The 22,076-nt window shown below is 39.8% G+C and overlaps 3 protein-coding genes across 3 annotated transcripts; 2 read left to right on the top strand and 1 right to left on the bottom strand.

Moving 5' to 3' along the window:
• The first annotated feature begins 327 nt into the window (after positions 1–327).
• On the top strand, positions 328–1,109 carry LOC137960286 (vacuolar iron transporter homolog 4-like). Its single transcript, XM_068807859.1, has one exon. The coding sequence runs from the start codon at positions 355–357 to the stop codon at positions 997–999; it is 645 nt and encodes a 214-aa protein (XP_068663960.1). The 5' UTR covers positions 328–354; the 3' UTR covers positions 1,000–1,109.
• A 1,268-nt stretch (positions 1,110–2,377) lies between these two features.
• Positions 2,378–13,220, bottom strand: LOC137959750 (autophagy-related protein 13b-like). Its single transcript, XM_068807092.1, has 4 exons — positions 13,088–13,220; positions 10,509–12,299; positions 9,785–9,975; positions 2,378–2,870 (listed from the first exon to the last, which is right to left on the bottom strand). The coding sequence occupies exons 2-4, from the start codon at positions 12,057–12,059 to the stop codon at positions 2,507–2,509; spliced, it is 2,106 nt and encodes a 701-aa protein (XP_068663193.1). The 5' UTR covers positions 12,060–12,299; positions 13,088–13,220; the 3' UTR covers positions 2,378–2,506.
• A 4,950-nt stretch (positions 13,221–18,170) lies between these two features.
• On the top strand, positions 18,171–18,842 carry LOC137958665 (RING-H2 finger protein ATL78-like). Its single transcript, XM_068805745.1, has one exon. It carries the CDS (start codon positions 18,171–18,173, stop codon positions 18,840–18,842), a length of 672 nt encoding a protein of 223 aa, XP_068661846.1.
• The last annotated feature ends 3,234 nt before the right edge of the window (positions 18,843–22,076 follow it).

Genomic DNA, 22,076 nt, shown 5'->3' with positions numbered 1-22,076 from the left:
TCAGCGAATCTCAACCATTTGAAGTTCTCCTGAAGCTTTGGAAATGGGAACAGAGCTACGACTAAGGAGAATATGCCAAAGAAAAACAATCCAAATAAATATTCACCCTCCTGTTATCAAAATATGCAGGTATAAGCGGGTAGCAGAACAGTAAGCGAGGGGTTTAGGTACGTCTAGAACGAAGCAGAAAAGGTCAAAAAGGAGGCGCACACCTACATGCTTTACACAGAAGAATGCTTGTCACCATCTTCCTATAGTGAATGGCTGCCCATAAATACCTCCCTGAAGGCGTGTGTCTTCCACACACCCTCATTCCGATCTCCTCCGTTTAAGTCCCTCAGTTTGCAGGTCTTCATGGCAGTCGAGCAGCAATCCAACAACGCATCAGCACCAGGTGAAACAAAGCTGTCGATCGATCTGGAAAGCGACCAATTACAGGAGGAAACAGACTACTCACAGCGAGCCAATTGGCTTCGTGCTGCAGTCCTCGGTGCAAACGACGGGCTGGTTTCTACCGCCTCGCTGATGATGGGAGTAGGAGCGATCAAGACGGACACCAAAGCGATGATCGTTTCGGGTGTGGCGGGGCTGGTCGCTGGGTCCTGCAGCATGGCCATAGGAGAGTTTGTGTCTGTGTACTCGCAGTTGGATATCCAGGTGGCCCAGATGAAGAGAGACAAGAAAATGCGAGGAGACGAAGGAGAGGGAGAGAAGGTGCACTTACCGAGTCCGACGCAGGCGGCAGCCGCGTCGGCGCTAGCCTTCTCCCTGGGTGCAATCGTTCCTTTACTAGCTGCAGCCTTTATAAAGCACCACAAGCTGAGGTTAGGGATTCTGGCGGTGGCTGTCACCTTGGCCCTGCTGCTGTTCGGCGGCGTCGGAGCAAAACTTGGGAAGGCACCTCTAGGGAGGTCGTGCGCAAGAGTCTTGATTGGAGGGTGGTTAGCTATGCTCATCACCTTCGGGGTTATGAAGGTCTTTGGATCTGCCGGCCTCTAATGCTGAACTACCTCCCTGGTTTCGTTCCTTTTCTTCTTCACTCTTTTCTTTCTCCTTTGTTTCTCTTCATGGAATTGTGATGGGATGTAGAAGGCTGGCGGTAGTGTTCATGTAACGTTTTATCCTCGTGTAAAAGATTGTCAATCTCTACGCGATCTTGTGATTTATGAAATCGTAACATGTTTCAGTGATTACGGAAGGGATTTCAGGATTAGGAAGGGCCATTCAGAAAAAAAAAAAAAAAACAATTTATTTTAAAAATTCTCATTTGATCAATTCTCTTGTCACACTATAAGCAACAATAGGAAAATTAGTCATAATTCTTCATAGATTAGTCACCCTCATTGATTAGGGCAAGGGAACAGACCCACCCCACATGAGTAGAATCCATTCTCTTGAGAGTCATTTCAGAGGTTTGCACTTTTTTTTCGTTTCAGAAGGTCAAGTCTGATTCCACTTACAGCTTCCCCACACCAAGCAGCCCAAATCTAATGAAGTACTAACGCGGTCCAGAATGAAAGAATTCCTATCCATGATATATATTGAATTGAACTACTATGAGGCCTCATTTTGCACCACGTACAAGGAACACGATCTAAGTTTTAAAATGGCAACAATGAAGAACATTCGTACACCAACAAGAAAGGTCGCCCGACCAAGTTCAGTGGGAGATAGTTCATGATACCCCCTTTATAAAAGACACTATCACTTGGATATTCCTTGGATGTCTTTGTAAAGCATCATCTACTCCTCACCCTATTTCAGTATCTGTTAAGGAGAATAGATTTGTACGATTTTTACTACTTTCATAAGTAGCATGAACCCTACCTCTGCCTTGGACACATTCCTCTGGTTATGGTTTATGGCTGAAGGAAATAGCTCCCTTTTCTTCAGTTCCGCTTTTTGCTGACATTAATCTCCCTTTTAATTTCCCATTAGTTTGTGACAGAGAGCATTGCACTTTGGTCTTTGGTCTTCATTGTGTGGAGAAATGTAAAAGGCACTTGTTTGAAAATGGGTTGGCAAGGCCGTTTCATTTTGGCTTTAAGGTTGTATTTCACTTGCCTGGAGAAATGTAAATGGCACTGGATAGTCATCACTGATATGAGCCCTTGTTCACATTCTTGGTCCCAATCCCACAATGAAAGAGAACATCCTTTCTAGTTTCACTTATAATATTATGGTCGAGCATTCCCACACAACTCTTTATTTATCTTGGCTGATGTGAGCCCTAATGTGTTGACAATGAGAGCGTGTGAAAGATGATTATTCGTCCTCTTTCTACCGAGCAATAAGAGCGAGATAGAAAGAGAAAAAAGAAGGGGAAGAAAAGCGTATATACAAGTAAAATTACCAAAATAGAAAAGCGTATATACAAGTAAAAAGATTCAATTGCAGTAAGGAAATACCCTCGTGTCCTAATATGAACAAAATTTGAGACGCTAATGATCAGGGAAATACTGTACATATGTATAACAGAGAGCCAACAACGCCAAAATTCTGCAATTCAACCTTGGAGTCTCCGCTGATCGCATGGCTTTAGTGCACCTTGCTTCAGCAAGTGGTCTTTCATCTCTCTGTAACCTTTTAGCTCCTCCAATGCATCTGCAGTTGTCCTTGACATGAGAAGCCCTGAAACTGACACACCATAATCTGTGGCATTGGATGCTTCACTGGTTTGCATCTGAGATTCAGGTTTTGAAGCTTCATAAAAGTTCGCAGAGTTGGAGCAATCTTGGCGCAGTGGTGGAGCAGATTTCAGCATGTGGACAAGGGCACCAACAGCAGCATCTTGGGATTTTCTAATGTACAGCATGGCTCCAGACTCTAAACCTTCGCCTATATGTCCTATGCCATCAAAAGATTGCGTCCTGTACACATCAAAATACGTTTCATGAGACAGAGACAGAGCACTATTAAATTATCAGATTCTGTGTAATAGCTGAAAGCAATTAGTTATTAAACTAAAAAGCAATCATTCTCAACCACAACAATAGAGAAATACACCTGATCAACACATAACTGAGTCACTAAATCATTATTCCTTGGTGTTTACCAGGAAAACACATTGGAATTATCATCTATTGGGAATTTTTTAATTGACTAAGCCAATTTTTTTACTTATCAAACACGAAGTAGCATGAAAGCAGCTGATACCTTTCCCAGAAGTCATCAAACATTCACCTTCATGCTTCTTACTGAAGCATATAAAGCCATCATCAAACACCATTATACAGGGCAACATATGCTTGACATTAATATTGGAGTAGCACATATGGGCCAAGGTCGTGGTTGAAGAAATGAGCCTAACGGTATAGTACTTCCTCTTTACTATTTTAGCACTCAGGTGCATTTCATTCTAGGATTCTAGATCTATTACTTACTAGCTCAATGCTCCTTTCTAGCATTATTCAGTTCAAAGGCTTCAGCGAGTTTGATGCAGGGTAGAAGCTAATCAATCACTTGAGTAGCATAAAAATAAAATATTTAAAAAAAAAGTTCAGTAAATTTCGGAAGATGGACAGAATCTGATAGGTTACATATAGAGATGGAACCAGGCCAGGGTTAAATATGGCATCCACTCCACCACGACCCAACACAATCTGCGCAGGGATGGTGCTCAGCTTTAAGAAAAATACCCACATGGATTTGGGATGGAGTTGGGTTTTCCCCACCCACAGGGTTATATTCTACTAAAATACCCACATTATGTTTTAAATGAACAAACCTGTTGAACAAAAAAAGAAGAAAAATAACTCCCTAAGAGATGGTATATATTTGTGTTGAAAAAGTAACAGACGATACATATAGAAAACATATACTTCTGGCCAGGTGTCAGAATAATATACCCTCAATCTTTCACATAAAAAACAGTACAAAATATTTTTAAAACAAAGTTTATTAAAAAAGAGAATTTTTGGGAAAGAAGGAAGTTGGTATCTTTTGAAAGAGGTCAACCTTCACCCTCTTCCTGCCCTCAAACCTCAACACCCCTTTTCCTATAATCTATAACTCATTACAAAAAGAAGATCATTGCAACAAATCCTGTTTCTTTCTCAACTTCGATTTTTTTGTTCTCACTTATTACTTTTATTTCATCAACTGCAGTGTCAAGAAGGATATTTAGCTCATTTGATGTCAGATTCATCACAATCAACTAAGAGAAAGATTAGTTTTATAAACCCTAACGTTCTTATTCTCAAAGATTATGAATTGGTAATATATTCTTCTTCTTTTTAGAATGCAGTTTATTCCTAAAATGCCATCTCCTAAGTATTTCTGGCAAAGAAAGCTTCCCTCTTAATATTTGAAAGAAAGAGGAAACACAAGCAGGGCAGGGATGTGGGATGGGAGACGGGGAATGGAGGATGGGGCAGTGACAGGTCAAGGAATTAGGGGGATGGGCAGGATAAGGTTGGAAGTTCATCCCTCTATCCCGTTTGTAGCGGGACAGGATTAAGTTATGGATAGCAGGTTGGGATCAGGTTTCAAAAACCAGCCCCGAACCCGACCTGGTTCCATTCCTAGTTTATTTCCACACCCCAAAAATATGATACAAATTATAAATACATGCATATCAATTGGTCTCAAATTAATACCCATGTATTAATGTACATTTTTTCCTGAAAAAGGCAGATCTTACTATAAGCCAACCATGCTATTTTATTAAGGCAAAGAGAATACAACTACTGACTCATTGAAGCCCACATTAAAGCTTACATCATAGGAAGTCTTAGCACAATTTTCATGAAGAAGTTTTTATCTCCTTATGGTTTTTTTAGAGCCAACCACCAAGCTTTAACAGCTAAATGTGTAGGAATTTGCACCATCAACAAGGTATGTCGGTGTTATTTTTGGAACCTAATGGTATTAATCGACCAAATTGACTTTAGGTCAAGGCCATCGGGCCGACACATAATTGAAGCAACATTAACAGCATGACCATGAACTGGCTGTTGTTCTTCTTCATCAGCAACAGCCTCTACCACCATTACAGCTTGTTGCTATTCTTCCTCAAACAATTCTCCTTCCAAATAAATGGATGCAACTTCAGCAGTCTTGGAGAAGGGATGCTTATCAAACCAACGAGCATTTGCTAGGCATTTATATCATATTTCATATTTACATCATAAACTTAAACACACACTACCCTAGTCAAGCATATTTATGAAGTTTTCTTGATACTAGGAAGGGGTCTTTTACTTTTATTTCTAGTCATAGTAATATTGGTAACCCAATAGTTAACCTTGTGAAGCCTGTTTGAGCTGATCCAGACACTTTTTTAAGGACTGATCCTGCCAATTCTTTTTTAAAGGTCTGATCCAGCCTTTTTCTTTTAAAGGTCTGATCCACACACATCACCTTATCAGTACCCGGATCAGTTTTTAGAAGTACAGTTTTTATTAACAATGCGACACAAGTCACAAGAGTTCTTATTAACAATGCGACACTAGTCACTAGAGTTTTTATTAACAATGCTACACAAGTCACTAGAGTTTTTATTAACAATGCTACACAAGGGGGGTGGAATTTGTGAGTCACTCATTTGCATGAAAGAGTCATGTTGCATCAACATTCACAAAATAGTCTTAAGACCACCAAACAGATTCAAGTAGACACCATCATTTTCATTTCACAGTTTTATACCCTCTATTGTGCAATTCCATCACTAAGTTACCCGTCTTCATGTCTTTCTTCAACACCTCCAACCATGTAATATAAACTTTCTTCTATATCTTGCCGATCCCTCAACCAATAGCAACAAGCACCAGCTCACAGGCACACTACTACAATCATCTGTGCATCTACTTGCTTTACTGTACTAATACTAGGTGTTTTCCAAGACATTGCCTCTTCAATACAAAGAAACAGAGAATACAACAAGATGTCAAACTACAAGGGCAAGATCCCAAGTGGTGACCACTCCTCTAGCAAGAGAGTCAGAAAGGCATTTTCACAGAACAATGTGGGAGAACACTCAATCATGAGGCTTGTCTGCAGGTGGCAAATGAAAGAAAGTGTCAAATTTAGCCTAGCCAACAACTATTGCTCTATCATTATCTAGAATGAAGGGGTATTAGAATAGCCCCATATTCATCTAAAATTAGAAATATCTTGGGCCCATTACTTGGGAACATACCACCTCATCTTAGCTAGTAATTCAGGATACACTTGGACCCAAATTTAAAATGGTATTAGAATGGGCACCTATATACGGGTCTCTGTTATGGTGTCTAGTGGGGCTCAACGAGGGGTATGGGCACCAGGTTAGGCCAGCATAATATGGGATAGTTTATAAATTCTAGTTTTCCAAGCTCCATCATCTCAATAGTTTTTGACAAATTGGATAGGTACAAGACATTGGTATCAGAGCAAGTACCACGTCTCGTGTTTGAATCTTGGAGGAGGCGGAGGAGGCAGCCCATGAAAAGGGTCACCTGTTGTCAGAGTGAGAACCGCCAAAAAGGTAAAAAAAGTGACCCGATCTGAAGTGAAAACTGCCATAAAGCAGGCTGCTATGGACGTCGGCAAGTAAACCATGATGAATTGTTATTGTCCTAATGGGCCCATCCTAAAGTGTGAGCATCAGGTTGGACCAACTTAGTATAGGATAGGTTTAAGGATCTATCTTTTTGCATTCCATCAGCTCTGCTGCTTTTCCTGTATTGGTTAGGCACCTTATTGTTTCCACCCAAAAATCATCCACATGTAAGTGGCCAAAAGAACATTTCAGGGACAGGACCCAACTTTAGAAAGGCAGAGGGAAATGCTTCTAATGATCATGAAGTCTTGCAAAAGGTTTTTAAGATTAGCTACATTGGAATCCATACAACAAAAAAGAACCTCATAGACCCGAATGACTCAAGCATCAAAGTCCTAAAATACACACTGCCACTAGCAGGCCCCAGTCTAGTGGAAAACTCTAATCAAATTTGAGATTAATACACCCCTCAAGCGGAGTGTAAGTCATCACCTTCGAGAAAAGAGCAGCGACTGAACTCCAATCTTCATGGATAATGGACAAAATTTTCCTTCATCATCCATTTGTTTTTTCTACATAGGGTCCTATGCCAAAATACTTTGGCTACCATTTTGCTTTCCCATATCTTTTACGGATTTGATGGTCCAATTTTTTAAGAAGCATTTTTCAGAATAATGAAAAGTTTCATACCAAACACCTTTTGCTACTACTGTCCAGGGTCTATGTAAAGAGAAGAATAACAGAACTATTCAGCTATTGGTGGGATTTACGAGCATATAGTTCAGAACAAGCAGTTTGGATCAGCAAGTATTCCTTCCTTCAGTATTTGTCTAGTTCTGTTATGAGGATGCTTTGGAAAGACATCTCTTCTTCTTATGCATGTTTGCTTCAATGTCACTATGGTACCAGCCTCTTCAAGATTGGTTTTAAGTAAAGTTTGATGGTATAGAGTCATCCAAGACCTACTTGGGGTGGGGGAGTCATTCATGATCATTAGAACAGGTTATTCATGTTGTCTTTTTCCCATTTGAGCACCTTGATTCTTTGGAGGATCAACTACGTGGCCTGCTCTGTCAGCCACAGCTTACTCATTTTGTCTCAGGCCCCCTTATCTCTTTAAGGAAGGCTTCATCTGTGGCGTTTTCTACCTTTATATGATGAGATAACAGATATATGTGAACTTCTTCATATTCAATGATAACACACTACGCATGTGCAAATAGTTGCAAACTTGCAAAGGTATCTTTGCAGAATCTTGTCATGGGGGATCCGTTTCTGCTTGAGTTATTTTGAAAGAAAGTTTGCAGTTTTTTTCTATTTTTTTCTTCATTGTATTGAGTTTGGTTTATGTGATGTTGATTCCTTTTCTGCCTTTATTCAATTTTTCTGTAATCCTTTATTCCCTTCTTTTTCAATAAAGCTCGCAGCTTTTCAACAACAACACAAAAAAATCTCGATGACTTTGCCAATGAAGCAGGAGCTCTTATCTAGTTTCAGAACCTAGTATTTCATCGTGACTCATGTATTTCATAAATAGATTATTGCCTAATGAGAGAGATTACCGACACACATAGTCAATAGGTATATAGCATCCTGCAAAAGAGTGTTCCTAGGTGGTTTGTAAACAAACACAACTTAAATCCCAGATTTATAATTTTCACATGCAGTGCCTTTAACCAAATCATGCTCCTCAAACTAAAAAAAAAAATCACAACTCGAATTTTGGGTTCGCTCCTTCATAGCTTTATCCACCTATGCCTGAGTTGGTTTTATATCAATAAGTTACCCCTTTCCACCCCCTTTACTGCTTATATTTCTTGTCCATCCCTCAAAAAATGACAATAAGACTCACCTCAAAGGGCAAAAGTAGACCTCCTTAGTACATGCACAAACCATCTCCAACAACTTGATTTATCAATACCATCAACTAGATACTCAACTGCTTCAGCTGAGCCCAGCTAGATGAGGGTCGTGCAAGGACAATAACCAAATCATCATACACAACAAGAATATCAGTTGTCTATTTTTTAGTCCACTGGGCATAGACTTGTGGAGTACATTGGACATTCAACATGGACTTACTTCTTAGTTCATTGTAATAGGTCCTTACAAAAGAACCTGTTGCATTTTTGGGTTGAGCCCAAATCCGTCCCAAAATGATCAACCATTTAGTAGAACTATTGTTTAACTTATAACCCATTAACTTTTCTTCTCATTTTTAAATATAGGACTTTTGTCCAATCAACACTACCTTCACGTCCAGGCTTACACATAACGGGCCTGAGACCTGGGCACAAACCCTCTAATGGGCACCACAAACTCCTTCATTGAGTCCACAACACATAGACTCTTATGTTATGGAGTCAAACACACACAAATAACTTGGGGAGCACAAACTGGGCCTTGGTCCACACACACAACCTGCTCTGATACCATGTTGGATTTTTGGGTTGAACCTGGTTCCATCCCAAAATAATTAGCCACTTAGGAGGCATATTGCTCAACCTTATAACCCATTAATTTTTTTTCTCATTTTTCAATGTGGGACTTGTTCCCACTCAACAGAACCTTATGGTAATAAAAGAGTGGTTTCATGCAAATATAAACAAACAAGAGATCTTTGATGTCACACATATATCTTTCTTTCTCTTCTAAGGTAAGAAAACATTTCACATCTAAAGCAAAAAAAAAAATGAGAAGCTTTTGAAATAGTAGGCCCACAAGAGCATGTGAAATAAGGATCATTCTAGTTTAAAAAGCTCAGATCATTCACAAATATGTAGTATGCTTTTACCGGTTGCACCACTTTCAAGGTTGCATACAGTGACAATATCTTTTTCTTTTCTGCAATACAGTCACAATATCTAACCAGTAACAATATAGCAAATTTTATTTGTAAATTGAAGAGAATCAAGGAGTGCTTTCAAGGGGCTATTTTCATGAAAGTGAGTGCAAGAGTTCAACATTGTTTTCATTTATTTGAATATAGTCAAGAATTCATTTAAGTTCGAGGACTATGGTTTCATTTCTACCCTTAGGCTTTTCTATAGAGCTGATTCTACACCTATATCAAATTTTTAGGTCCACCTAGATTTGTAGTAATGCATCCACTCTCTAACTTTTCCTGGAACAAACACTAGGAGCCATTACTGCTGAGTTTTGCAAGTGCTTTAACATTCAATAGTAGATGTCATCACTTTGCAACATTCAAAATTTTCAAAAGTGAGAAATATATAGTGATAGAAGACAGATCAGCGGACTAGTAACAATATGATAGGGGTTTTCAGACTTGACACACAATACCTGTTAACTAGGCCGATTAAATCATCCCCATCATCTACAGCGAACGGACAAGCAAGCTCAGAATCATCAAATTCATCTTTAAATGGCGACCTACAAAAACTCCTTGAATATGAGATCTGCTGGGGACTACTGGATGATATCCTGGCACCTTCAAATGTATTCCCAACTTCATCCTTCCCAGAAGAGATTGCCTGTACGACGGCATCTTATAGTTAAAAACCTTTCAAGAATGTTCACTTACCTACATACCCTGAAATACCCACTAGTTCCACACACTACCCTGAGGTAACACCAAAAATATCTACATACCCCTCATCCCTCAGTGGTAACACCAAAAATATTTACATATCCTGATGTTAAAAGAAGAGAAAGTGTCTGCGTAATTCGCATATATATATTTACCCTTAAAGGTAAAAATGGTACCAAGTATATCATTAATTTTGTCACACTGAATAAATCACTGTTCTAGAGTCACATAATCATTTTTATTTAATGTCCCCCACCTACCAAGTGCATATTCAGCAAATATTCACTTTTTTTATTGACTAAGTTTTTACATCAGGAATATGCTCTTTTTTTTGTGATATTATATGAGTTTGCAAATATTTTTCAAAATCCCAGGTGTATGTAGGTAATTATGTTACTTCAAAGGGTGGAGCAGTAATTAAGCCTTCCAAAAAGTGTCACAATTCAACATCAGTTTAGAGTTTCATGACTATCTTACCTTCTGAGTTACTCCTCCAGTTTGAAACTCTTTTGGCCGCAACAAGTCCTGTCGTTTTTTACATTTTCTTTCCAGTAAAGAATTCCGACATAAAGAGGCCTGAGAAGAGGCCTGAGACACTTGAGTTCTTAAATTATCTGACTGAGAAGAATAACGAGGCTTGGTGCCTTTAGGAGACGCAGAAGGAGGCAGACCTCTACCAAGCCTGCCAGATGGTATACTAACAGGAGCACTTTCTGACCATAAACGAGCATTTGATAAATGATTACCAGGAATATTTGTTGGCGGTGAAGGAGTAGGTGACGGTGAAAATAGAGGAGAAGACCAATACTCATCAAAACTTGTATTTTTCTTATGAATCAAAGAGACATTACTTGGGCTTGGAGTTTCAGGAGGAGGATGTGGTAAGTCTACAGGAGGAGACATGTCCATATTTAGGATGCGAGGTGGTCTACGATGGGAATTCAAATTAGAAGGCAACATATGAGAATCTGAATATGTAGGAGAAGGTGAAGAGGAAAATGAGGGAGCAGCCATATGAAGATCATTACTCCAACTATGCCTTCTAGCAAATGGTAGAGATGAGGAAGACCCAGGAGTTCTTGACATTAATCCTGCTAAAGGAAGACTAGGAAACCTCCTAAGGGGGTCAGTAGTTGGACTACCAACGTAATCTGTTATTATCTGCGGAGACATAGGTGTGGAAGATTCAGACTTCACATCTGAGGTTGTAGGCCGGTAAACCACAGAGAGACAGAGCCTACCGCAACAAGTATCAACAGGTACAAAGGTGAACTGTTGCATCTCTGCTTCCTCTCTTCGATTGAAAGGCTCGACAAAAGAAGAAACCTTGTAAGAAAGGCTAAAAGGATGGATTTGGCCCGATGAATTAAGGTCTCGAAAAAGATTATATGCAGGCAAAAGCCTGACAGTCACATACAATGACCGCAATAATATGATTGACTTCTTATAAGTTTTAGAATATGCAGCAAGCACCTCAGTAGACTGACAAGAAGCACCACCAGATTTCTTGGTACCAGAATTTGAGTCTCTCGTGATAGCACTACCCTTTCGGTTCTCATACTGTAATACCCACCTCTCAATGATTTTTTCACTTTTTGCTTCTGACAGAAAATCTTCCTGGCCAGGACTCCAGCAATCATGAACTCGATCCCGTATAGAAAGATTTCTGAAAAGATTCCTCCTAGACACTGGAGAATGAGGAAGCAAAGGTGAACTTGTGGGCCACTCAACAAGAACCACATCCACTATCAAAGGTTCGAGATCGCTCTGCCGCCAAATATCTAAATTCTCTAAGGCAGTTGGACTCTCTCGAAGGGCTAAGTTGAACCATTTATCTCTTGGCCTCACACTCGAGGAGGATGAAGATGAAGACAGAGAAGACGCTGTCTGCTCTCCACTGAAATTGCGTGAGGAGACAGAAGGCAACCTGGACTCAAGTATAATTTGGAGACTCTTGGCAAAAAATTCAGTAATTATCTGCTCAATTTTGGGAGGTTCAGAATGGAAATAACTACGTGAAGATGACATAATTCTCAGCAACGATTCCACTTACTAGGCTCAAAAAAGTAAGAAAAGACTAGGATTAGCTTCCAAATACTCCTTCACCGTCGGGCAAATGGAGAAACTTTGTAAAGCATTGCAGAACACTGAATCCTTCTGCAGAAAACCTTAAAGAAGAGAAAAGATGGGGAAAAAAAATCTATAACTTAGAAGTAAATTAAATTGAAGAGAAATTTAAAACCTTCTGAAAACATCGCCGTGGTAGATCTGTCCAGAAACAAATAGATACAGTAAGAGCAAGATAATGAAGCTAAAAACATTTGAGAGTTGATTTACTTACCATATATTCAAGGACAATAACAAAGAAAAAGAAAGATCAAGGATCGAAAAACAGTAAGCTGCGGAAGAGAGATGCAGATTATCTTAACTACGTACGTACATGAAAAGTTAAAATAAACTGAAATCAGCAATATAACAAAGCAAAGCAAGTTTATTCTAAAGAAAAAAAGTAAACTAAAAATTTACCAGAAAAAAAAGGGGTGAAAAATCACAATCACATAAACGCTCCCCTCGTACAAAAAAGGAGAAGCATATGAGAATGATAATCATGTTAATAGCTAGAATGATAACGGCGACTTGGATTATAATACAAAAACCATGACGATGACCATAGGAAATTAAGCAGGATCAAAGATTATACGTCACAGATAAATTTAGACATGAAAAAATAACTGCAAACAAGCGCAAAAAATTGCTCAATCAGGAAGGCAGTACTTTGCATCAGAAACAACAACGCCAGGTCAAAAAAGAAAAGCGATCTGGGCAGTGTCTTGCAGACTGCACTAAAATCAACTAACAACGTTATTTTCCAATAAAAGTCAGGTAAAATAAAAAAAGTAGCTCACCATGATAACATCTGCAAACTATATTCGGAAAGATAAACGTCAAAGTATTTACGAGAAAAAATAAAAACAGAGGATTACTCCAACTCCAACCAACATACGCTAAAAAAGAGAGAAAAATAAAGAAAAGAATTCAATAAAAGTACGGCGTACCTTCGACGATGCTCGCTCTCTTTTGGACTTCAAAAGCCGTCAATTAACTACCACCTTTGTTTTTTTATTTAAATTTTCAAAACCTAAATTGGGAGCGCAAAAGCACTTTCCAACGAAGATGGCCGCAAGCATCGAGGTCGGAGCTGCAGCAGGTGAAGCAAGGAAGAGTTGGGAGTCGGACACTAGGAGTGGCAGTAGTATGTACGGATTCCAAATCGTCTCGGCGATTGTGAAGGAAGGAGGCCCACCACGAGTGATTACAGAGGTAAACGCAAAGTCTATTGAATCCAACGCCTTCGGGCTTTGACCGTGGGCCCAAACATGTCGAATTTCGATCTCACCCATTTTGGAACTCCTGTGTTCACGTTAAACCGTTAGTCAACAGTTTTTGGGCAATTTTTCCATTTCAAAGAGACGATAATTTTTGCTACTCTTATCCTTTGACTAAAACATTCCACTCTCTTCTTGCTTTACTATATCGAGGGTATTACGGTTATTTCATATATTTATGTAATCTTCTGATTAATAACGTAGTTTGGGCATCTTAAAGCTCTAACACGAAAACGGCAAATAAGCCTTCTTTTCCAAACATTTTCTTTTGTAATTTCTCTTTGTAGTTCAGATTGGATCGATTAGTATTCTTATGAATGATCTATTGTTGCAAAAGATGTCTTAGAGTTGTTTCTATAGTATTTAACATGTGAAAGCTTAGAAAAACTTTTCGTGTCGGCAAGCATGAACAGTTACAAACTGTTAAACTTGAGAAATAATTGCTGTTACATGAAAAACATATCGGAATAACGTGAGTGAAACGAAAGTGAAGATGGCAATCTTTTAGTCTCCTTCAACAATTACCAGAGAGCTAAAATGCTGAAGATTGCTGACCTCAACTGAGGTAGAGTCCAAGATCGCCAACAGCCCATAGTAAGCAAGAAGGATGAGACCAGCTTGTCAAAGTCTCTGGCTTTTGGTGGGAGCCAACCATCAATGATCTCCAATTCTCCCGAATAATAGCTGCCTGCATATTGTCAAAATCATGGACAAGCTTTGTTAACATGAATAGCTTCTCAATAATCAACCCAAAGCTTCCTGTTTTTGGAGGTAAAGTTGCGGTCATTGCGCTCCAACCAGAGCGTCCATGTCACTGCAGCAAGGATCATCTGCCATAGGAGAAGACCCCATCTGGCCATCTGCATGTGAATGTTGCCTGTGATAATGTTAATAAGGGAGGCTGGGATGCACAAAGAGAGCCTGAACCTTTAAGAAGTAAATAAGTGATTCAAGCTTTCACTGGCAAAGGGACAATGAAGCAAGAAGTGGTCAATGGACTCTGGCTCAAAATTGCAGAATTTGCAATTAGGATTGGATGAGTTGGCAACCCTTTGGTAGAGCTGATCACAGATTAAGATTTTTTTATTTTCTCTCCTTTTTGGGTGGCGGGAAGAACTTTTAGGCTGCTGAGCAGAGATGCCCTCGGGCTTTTTAACAACCAATTTATAGCAAGAAGAAACAGAGAAGATCCCAGAGGATTCTGCTGTCCAGATTAATTGGTCCTCTCCCTCTACTCTAATTTGTATTACCAATCTTACTGAGGAGCTCATCCATAGCAGCAAGCTCATGGTCAAACAAGGGCAACTGCCACCATCAGCGTGGTTATGGAGTCTTAGTGATTTTCAACAAGCAAGGCTTCAAAACCGTATACAGGTTTTCTTAAAAAGAGCCTTTATCAATTGGCATTTCATGGTTATCTCTAGCAGGCAAGGCTTCAAAACTCCCGGCAAACAAGCCTCTAACCCAGTCTTTTATGTGCAGGGGTGCCTTTCAGTGCCCGAAACATTTTGGAAGACCCAGAGATGAAAAAAGCTGTAAAAGCCTTCAGGTTTATCTATTCTTGTCATGTGTAATTTTCAGTAGCATACTTACTATTTGCCTAAACTAAAAGACCGTAATTGTTATTTATACAGAACAAAAAACTACCCTTGTTGTTTTGAAAAGCAATTGGCCTACGTTTGTGGGAGGGGCTTATATTCTTATCCAACTTCACCAGGTAAGTTTCTACCAAATCCTGTACTCTTCTTTGGTACATATTGTGTTGTTGAAAGAACGAAGAAAACAAAAACCCTTAAGAAACGTTATCATCGAACAAAAATATCTTTCAGTTTAAGAGTGTCATGATCGGCAAAAAACCCAGTTCGGCCTCAAATCAGCCTAACTTCATCCCTGTGTTTCACCTTCTTTTCACAGAATATCAATGTAATCTTTCCTTCAATTTGGCTGTTAAATATTCAAAGTGTTCACCAACACTGCACCTCTCGCTGTCAAGAACACAAAATCCCAGCCAGCACGCACAGCTGTTCCTGCTTACTCCTTTATCAACTCCTTTTGAGCTTTTCATGAAAGAGAAATTGCGGAGACTCTGGCAAAACTGTACTGCTACACTCAAGCTCACTCCAAAACGTTATCTCAGCAACCAACTTGAGCCTCGTTAAATCTCGCTACAGATTTCAGTATCGTCTGGATATCTACTGGGATGTGATTTTTTATAACAGTCACATCGATTCAGTACCTATCCCACTACGTTTGGCACCAATTCTCTAAAGATTTCCAGAAAGATTCCGCCGTAAAGGTGCCTTCTTGTTTAGCTTCAATTTGTACATATTAAGGAGCCATTTGGTCCGGATTTCGGCAACAGATTGGTTTCACCCTGTACTTCATGACGTTTTCAATTACCTTCGTATTTGCTGCATTTCAGATTAAAGAACTGGAACACAAAGGTTCGAATCAAGGACAAAGGGGTGAAAGATTTTCGGCCGCAAATGTTGATTACAAGACCATAACCATCTGTTTTATAACCCAACTGGTCTGCATGCAACACATATCCAGAGATTGCCCGAATATTTACAGCACAGGAGCGGGATTGGAGGCCACAAACGACAGATCCTCTCCAACTTCAAAATTCCATAAGAAGATCCGAAATCCAGGTTTTTTAATCAGACATAGAAGGGATAAAACAACTGGGACAAGCTAAGACCCTTCTTTCCCTTTTCATCCAAATGGGTTGTTTTTTAATGTTTTTGAGCTTTAGAGCAGATTAATTAAGAAATCCAGAGCAACTAACCCATGCAAGATTGGAGCAGAGGGAAAAGGATCGATGTGGGGGGGGCTACTACCAATGGGAGGAAGAAGGTCGATGGATACGCGAGTGAAGGTGGCTTACACGTAGACTCGGATTCGAAGGTGAATGGGGGGGGGGGGGGGGGGGGTCGTGTCTTTTGTCTCGAGGTGACTCGCGCTAGCAAAGTACACAACCGGTGAGTCGGCTGGATGTGACTTGTTCGAGGTTGGTGAATCGGATCACTGCCACCCGGTCAGTCAAACCAACTCGGTCAAGCTTGCTTTTTGGAGCTTCCTACTTTCTAATTACACGACAAGTCCTAACTGACTGACTCAGCTCATAACTCGGTCGAGTTAAACATATTACCGATCCTTGTTTGGAGCGGCAAAGTCAAGCTCTATTTAGATAGGTAATGAACTCGTGAATCCGTTATGGATTAATAAAGCGACTCAGTGATCACGAGTTTACCAACTCGGGTAAAGTCGTCGTATGCCGTTATGCGCGCAGCGTGCTTTTTAGCCAATGGCTCCTCCCTAATTCCAAAGGCCTCGTGTACTGTTTTTTGCGGTGACGTGGAGAAGGGTCCGCATGTCGTGGGTGACACATGTAAAAAAATCCAACTCAGGAAACTTCTCAGCACTCGGCCGTCTGATGCCGTAGGGGAGTCGATTGTACTGGCATCTCCTTTGGAACAAGAATTAAAAGTAGATTTATGGTGATTTCCTTTTAATTGTGGGGCCATGCGGTGGTGGGATCATCTAGCGAGAAGATACCGCGCAGGGGACTTGAATCAAGACGGGGACAAAGAGATCTTACAAGTGGCAGTCTGAGGCTCGTCCAATGTGGTGTGGGCCAGGGGAGACACGAAAAGGGCATCCAAATGCGGACTTGAGTGGATACTCCACATGATGAGAAATTGATAAAAATACAAAAGTTGACTTCTAAAAGGCCATTTGAAATCATAATCTCGCAGCCGGCTCCACATGAGCCATATCTTAGTATGCCTCGAGTGCAAGCTAATCCCACTAATGGAACATAAACTCTATGCACAATGGAACGATGAGAAAGTAAACACAAGTAATCTTTGGCACTTTGAAGCTACCAACAATCGTTCCTTTTGGATAAGTATTATTTTTTGGGATTTCAATTCATCTTAAACCCACACACTTAAATCAACAAAAGAGAAGGTGTTAAGAAATAGTCCCACATGGATTAGTGAATACAAAGATTTTGAGTTTATTAGTCGAAAAAAAAGACTTCCTAAGTTGGGTAATCATTTTAATATGAGCCTTGAATCTAACTTCGCAGGGTATCAAAGCAGGTATTCATATATGAGCCTCCATCTAAATTATCCACATATAGAGTCACAAAAGATAACCTACACGTGAGGGAGAGTGTTAAAGAATAATCCCACTTGGATTAGTGAGTAAAGGTTTACTAAGTTGGCTAATAATTTTAGAATAGGCTTTGAACCCACCTACTACTATGATTAAAATCTCTAGAGTAACGAATCTATTTGCTATCAAGAAACATTTTAAATTATATGGGGGGTCCTCTTCAGTTGGATTATTTTGCTCAACCAGAATGTAAGGAGTAATGACAGACAGCTGAAGCAGGTAGTGGCAGAAGGGCCCCATATAGCTTGAGCAGCAGTTGAGCAAGTTTATAAAGTGATAAAGCAATCCTACTATGCTTCTCCTTATCCATTTACTATCAACAGCCCAAAAGGTGACTAACACTAAGCCAAGCCAAGCTGGCAGAGACCCGAATGATAACAACTCATTCTGATTTTATTATTAAGAAGAGGTAAGATGAACTGTCGAAATGCAATCCCTTTTGAAAAAGCTAAGATTGCCTTTCTTTTCTCTCCCTCTCCCTATGTATACCCCTTCCCTACCTCTTCCTCAGAGCTCCAACCACTACTCAGCTCACAACAGCTTGGTACATCCGAATCTCAAGCCTTCCAATATGTTCTTCTCCTCTACATCTTCTCCATCCTCTTCTTCCTCTGTGGACTTTGAGTCCTTCCTAGGGCAAATATACTCAAGAAGACTGTTACTGCAGTCGCCCTTCCACAAGACGCCCAGTACCCCTGCCGCACCTCCGTCGAGTAACAGCTCGCCGGAAATGTACATGGGTGACAGCGCCTTCGATGCCAATGTCGTTATGATCTTGGCTGTTCTTTTATGTGCACTGATCTGTGCATTAGGCCTCAACTCCATCATCAGGTGCGCATTGAGGTGCTCCAGCCGGACGGCGGCGGAGCGCGCTGCCGCTAGAAATGCCAACACTGGGATCAAGAAGAAGGCTCTCAAGACTTTCCCTTTGGTGACTTACTCTGCAGAATTGAACTTGCCTGGTTTGGCCTCCGAGTGCATCATCTGCTTATCAGAATTTGCTCGAGGGGAAAAGGTCAGGGTCCTGCCCAAGTGCAACCATGGCTTCCATGCCAAATGCATTGACAAGTGGCTCGGCTCCCACTCGACGTGCCCCACGTGTCGGCAATGCCTTCTCGAAACGTGTAAGAAGATCGTGGGCTGCAGCGAGGCTTCGTCCCCCGTGTCCGTGCCAGCATTACAGTCTGTCATTGTTCCTGTAGAGCGTGAAGGTTTGATAGTTAGCCAGAGAGGCGCTTGTTGATGTGTTAGACACCATTTAGAGGGAGGTTCATGTCGAAGATATGGCTGTCCCTTTTTGTAAAAAAAATCATTTGTTTCTCTTCCCCTTCTTTGTAAATCATGGATTTCTTCATTTACACTTTGAACCTGTAGAAATGGAAATGAAACAATCGAAGACAAGCCAATATCTCATGTTCAGAAGCAACTACAATGGCTCCAAACATTTCTTTATTATCGAATCCATTGCCCAATCAAACTTAATAATAAAAGGATCCCAAACCGATCGACTGTTTGCCATAACACGTCAGGTGTCCCACGGTTGTCCTTTCTGTCAGCTTGTGAGGTCCAAAGGAAGCTTGACAAATGGGATTCCTCGTATATAAAAGTGGAGAGAAAGAGAGGGAAGGGGAGAAAGGGTTTGAAAGGATTTCACATCCTATCGAGAATTGAACAAGAGGAAGCTGAGAATGAAGGCACTACGAGATTTCTCATCTGTTGATGGCTAGATAGAGATATTGTGCAGCAGAGGCCACTACCCTATGCGCTGAAAATACAAAACGGGACCCCACAAACAATGGATGAGCCTAATCTCTCAGATAATGGGGTTTGTTTTGGATATTGGATGCTGACTTCTCCAGTTCGAGCTTGCGGAAGATCAGTTTTTCTAAGTATATCAGCGTTTTAATGGAGTTCTCGGTATTAAGAAACAAGCAAGAAATGACAGAGAGAATACTAATTGACATTTTGGTTTCTGTTAACTGTTATAAAGAGTAAGATGAAACAAGTAGGAAGCAGAAAATACAAGTAAAAGTGTGGGCAACGCGCAGACAATAAAAGTGGAGGAGCCATGGGTCCGTCCTCGCACCAGTCCTGCTGATTACACGAGACTGGAGAAGAAGATACGATGTATCTTCACGAATCATAAACAGGGTTATTTACCTAATTCAGAGCAAAAGACATCATATTAACATGTTTCATATTAAATCACCGGAGGTACAACCTATGGAAATCTTAAGATGAAGCTTTCAAATTCATTTTAATGCAGGCTCAATATTAAGAAAAACTTGATGAAGTGGTCTAAATTTCTATCGGGAGAGTGTAGGTCAATTAAATTGGACACCATTCATATAAGAGTTAGCATCATACGGATCCTTGACTTCACCCTTACAACAATCCCTTTGAAGCAAGGTCGCTTTTCAATCACTAAACAGTAAGTCGAGTTTTGGAGAGAGGAAAGTTTTAAGTACATAGCTGCTTGTCTCAAATTTTTGATTGTTGAGGTTTTCTTTTTAGACTTTTTGTTATTGGGCCTTTAAAGCCCTTGACAACCTTCAAAGATCAATGGGTCTTATTCATCTTTTCAGTGTTACTGGAAGGGTTTGTTTAGAACCTTTCGAAAATAAAAGAAAAAAAAATAGAATTTGATTTTTATTGATTTGAAAAATAATTAGTAAAAATAGATAATGATAAAAAAAAATTCACTAATAATTTTAGAATAATAATAGTCAAATTTTTATTTTTATTTTCTTTTCCATAGGGTTCCAACCGAACATGAAAAGACCGATCCAAATACTTTGGGTAAGTCGTCCCCACCCAACTAGCCTCAAGCTTAGTTAATAGATTCGCGAGTCTCAAATCTTTTTTTTTTTTTTATATATACAAACAACCTTATCTTGTTAAAGAGGGACCAACAAGGTTTTTAAATTATTAAAATATTTCAATATTTTTATGAGAATTTTTTTTCGATTCGCCCTTAAACTTTAAGCAAAGCATGGATAGTATTTAAATTTTAGCCAAATGCAAGCATAGAAATACAGCATCTAAGATAATTATCCCTAATTTATGTTAACTTCGGTTCAAGGCTCATCACAAAATAACTAGCCAACTTAGGAAACTTATTTCCCAACTAATAAACTCAAGATCTTTGTACTCACTAATCTATATGACACTGCTCCTTACCACTCCCCCACACATATAGGCCCTCTTTTGGTTTTACAAGTGGATAATTTTTGTAGGCTTTATTTTTGTGACTCTACAAGTGGATAATTTAGGTGTAGGTTCATATATGAGTACCCGATTTGATACCATATAAAGTTGGGTTTAATACTTATCTAGTCATTTTGGGGTAAACTACCCAATTTCACATTGTATCATAACAGGTACTCATATGTGGGCCTTTATCCAAATTATCCACATGTAAGAGCCCAGATGGCCTACACGTGAGGGGCAATGTTAAAGGAATAATCCCGTATAGATTAGTGAACAAATATGTTGAGTTTATTAGCTATGAAAAAAGTTTTCTAAGATAGACTAATTATTTTGGGATATGTCTTTAACCAAATAATTAAAAAAAAACATATAGAAAAGTAGAAAGAGAAGTTAAATGAGATCCATTAGGCTTTATTCACTCTAGCCGTTTGTGGAGTACACAATCTACCAAATCGAACAATCGAAGGATGTTATGGGATAAGACAACTAGCAGGCGACAATATGTGGGCCCAGAAGATTAAAGGCAAAGATTTATCTATCATCTACAGAACAAAGGCGAGCCGAGTAAGGCAACTGTTAAGTGGTAGGTTTAGCCTTTTTCCCGATTCAAGTGTTACGTCACCGGCAGTATCCGATCTGGAAGGACTATCAAATGGAAGAAAGGAAAGACAAAACTTACCCAAAACAGGATGACCGAGATAAAAAGGGACGAAGCAGGAATCAAGAGAAGCGAGGTGACCGGTGATCAGCGCTGCCGGCTGCCGCCCTCCGCCGTGAAGACGGTAAAATCCATATTCTATTACTGAAAGGTTGTTTTTTTGCTTCCATTGAGAGGTATTCAGTTGTTTAATATAAATGTCACAGTGACATACAACTTCAGAAAATACCCTCATAATAATGGAACATCACTTAAAAATAGCGTGATCCACTTAAATTGGAGGACCTCCAAGTCTGTTCGGTTGAGGTCACGAGCCAAAAGCCACACAGTCCGTTCTTGGTAATATCAAATTAAATGTGGGCTCCTCATCAACACCACCAATTTTGCTGATTGTGAATCACTCCTTCTCCGCAAAGTTTGCCTTTGAAAGAGCCTCGAGCTTAATCATTCCTTTTTCCCACTTAGAGTTCCCATGCAGATCGATTTGAGTATTTACCCTATGATTCAGTGGCCAAAATGAAATATTGGATTCAATTCCCCAAGCTAGTTAAAATATTCTTATTATTATTTATTACCGCCAGCGTCACCGAATCCCAACTAACTACAATA

The sequence above is a fragment of the Aristolochia californica genome, unplaced genomic scaffold (genome assembly GCF_029961685.1).
Source record: "Aristolochia californica isolate CCGP_79_NKW_82.1479 unplaced genomic scaffold, dmAriCali1.0.hap1 SCAF_3, whole genome shotgun sequence".
NCBI lineage: Eukaryota > Viridiplantae > Streptophyta > Magnoliopsida > Piperales > Aristolochiaceae > Aristolochia > Aristolochia californica.
Note: the sequence above shows the minus strand (reverse complement) of the source record. Positions and strands in the feature narration are given on the sequence as shown.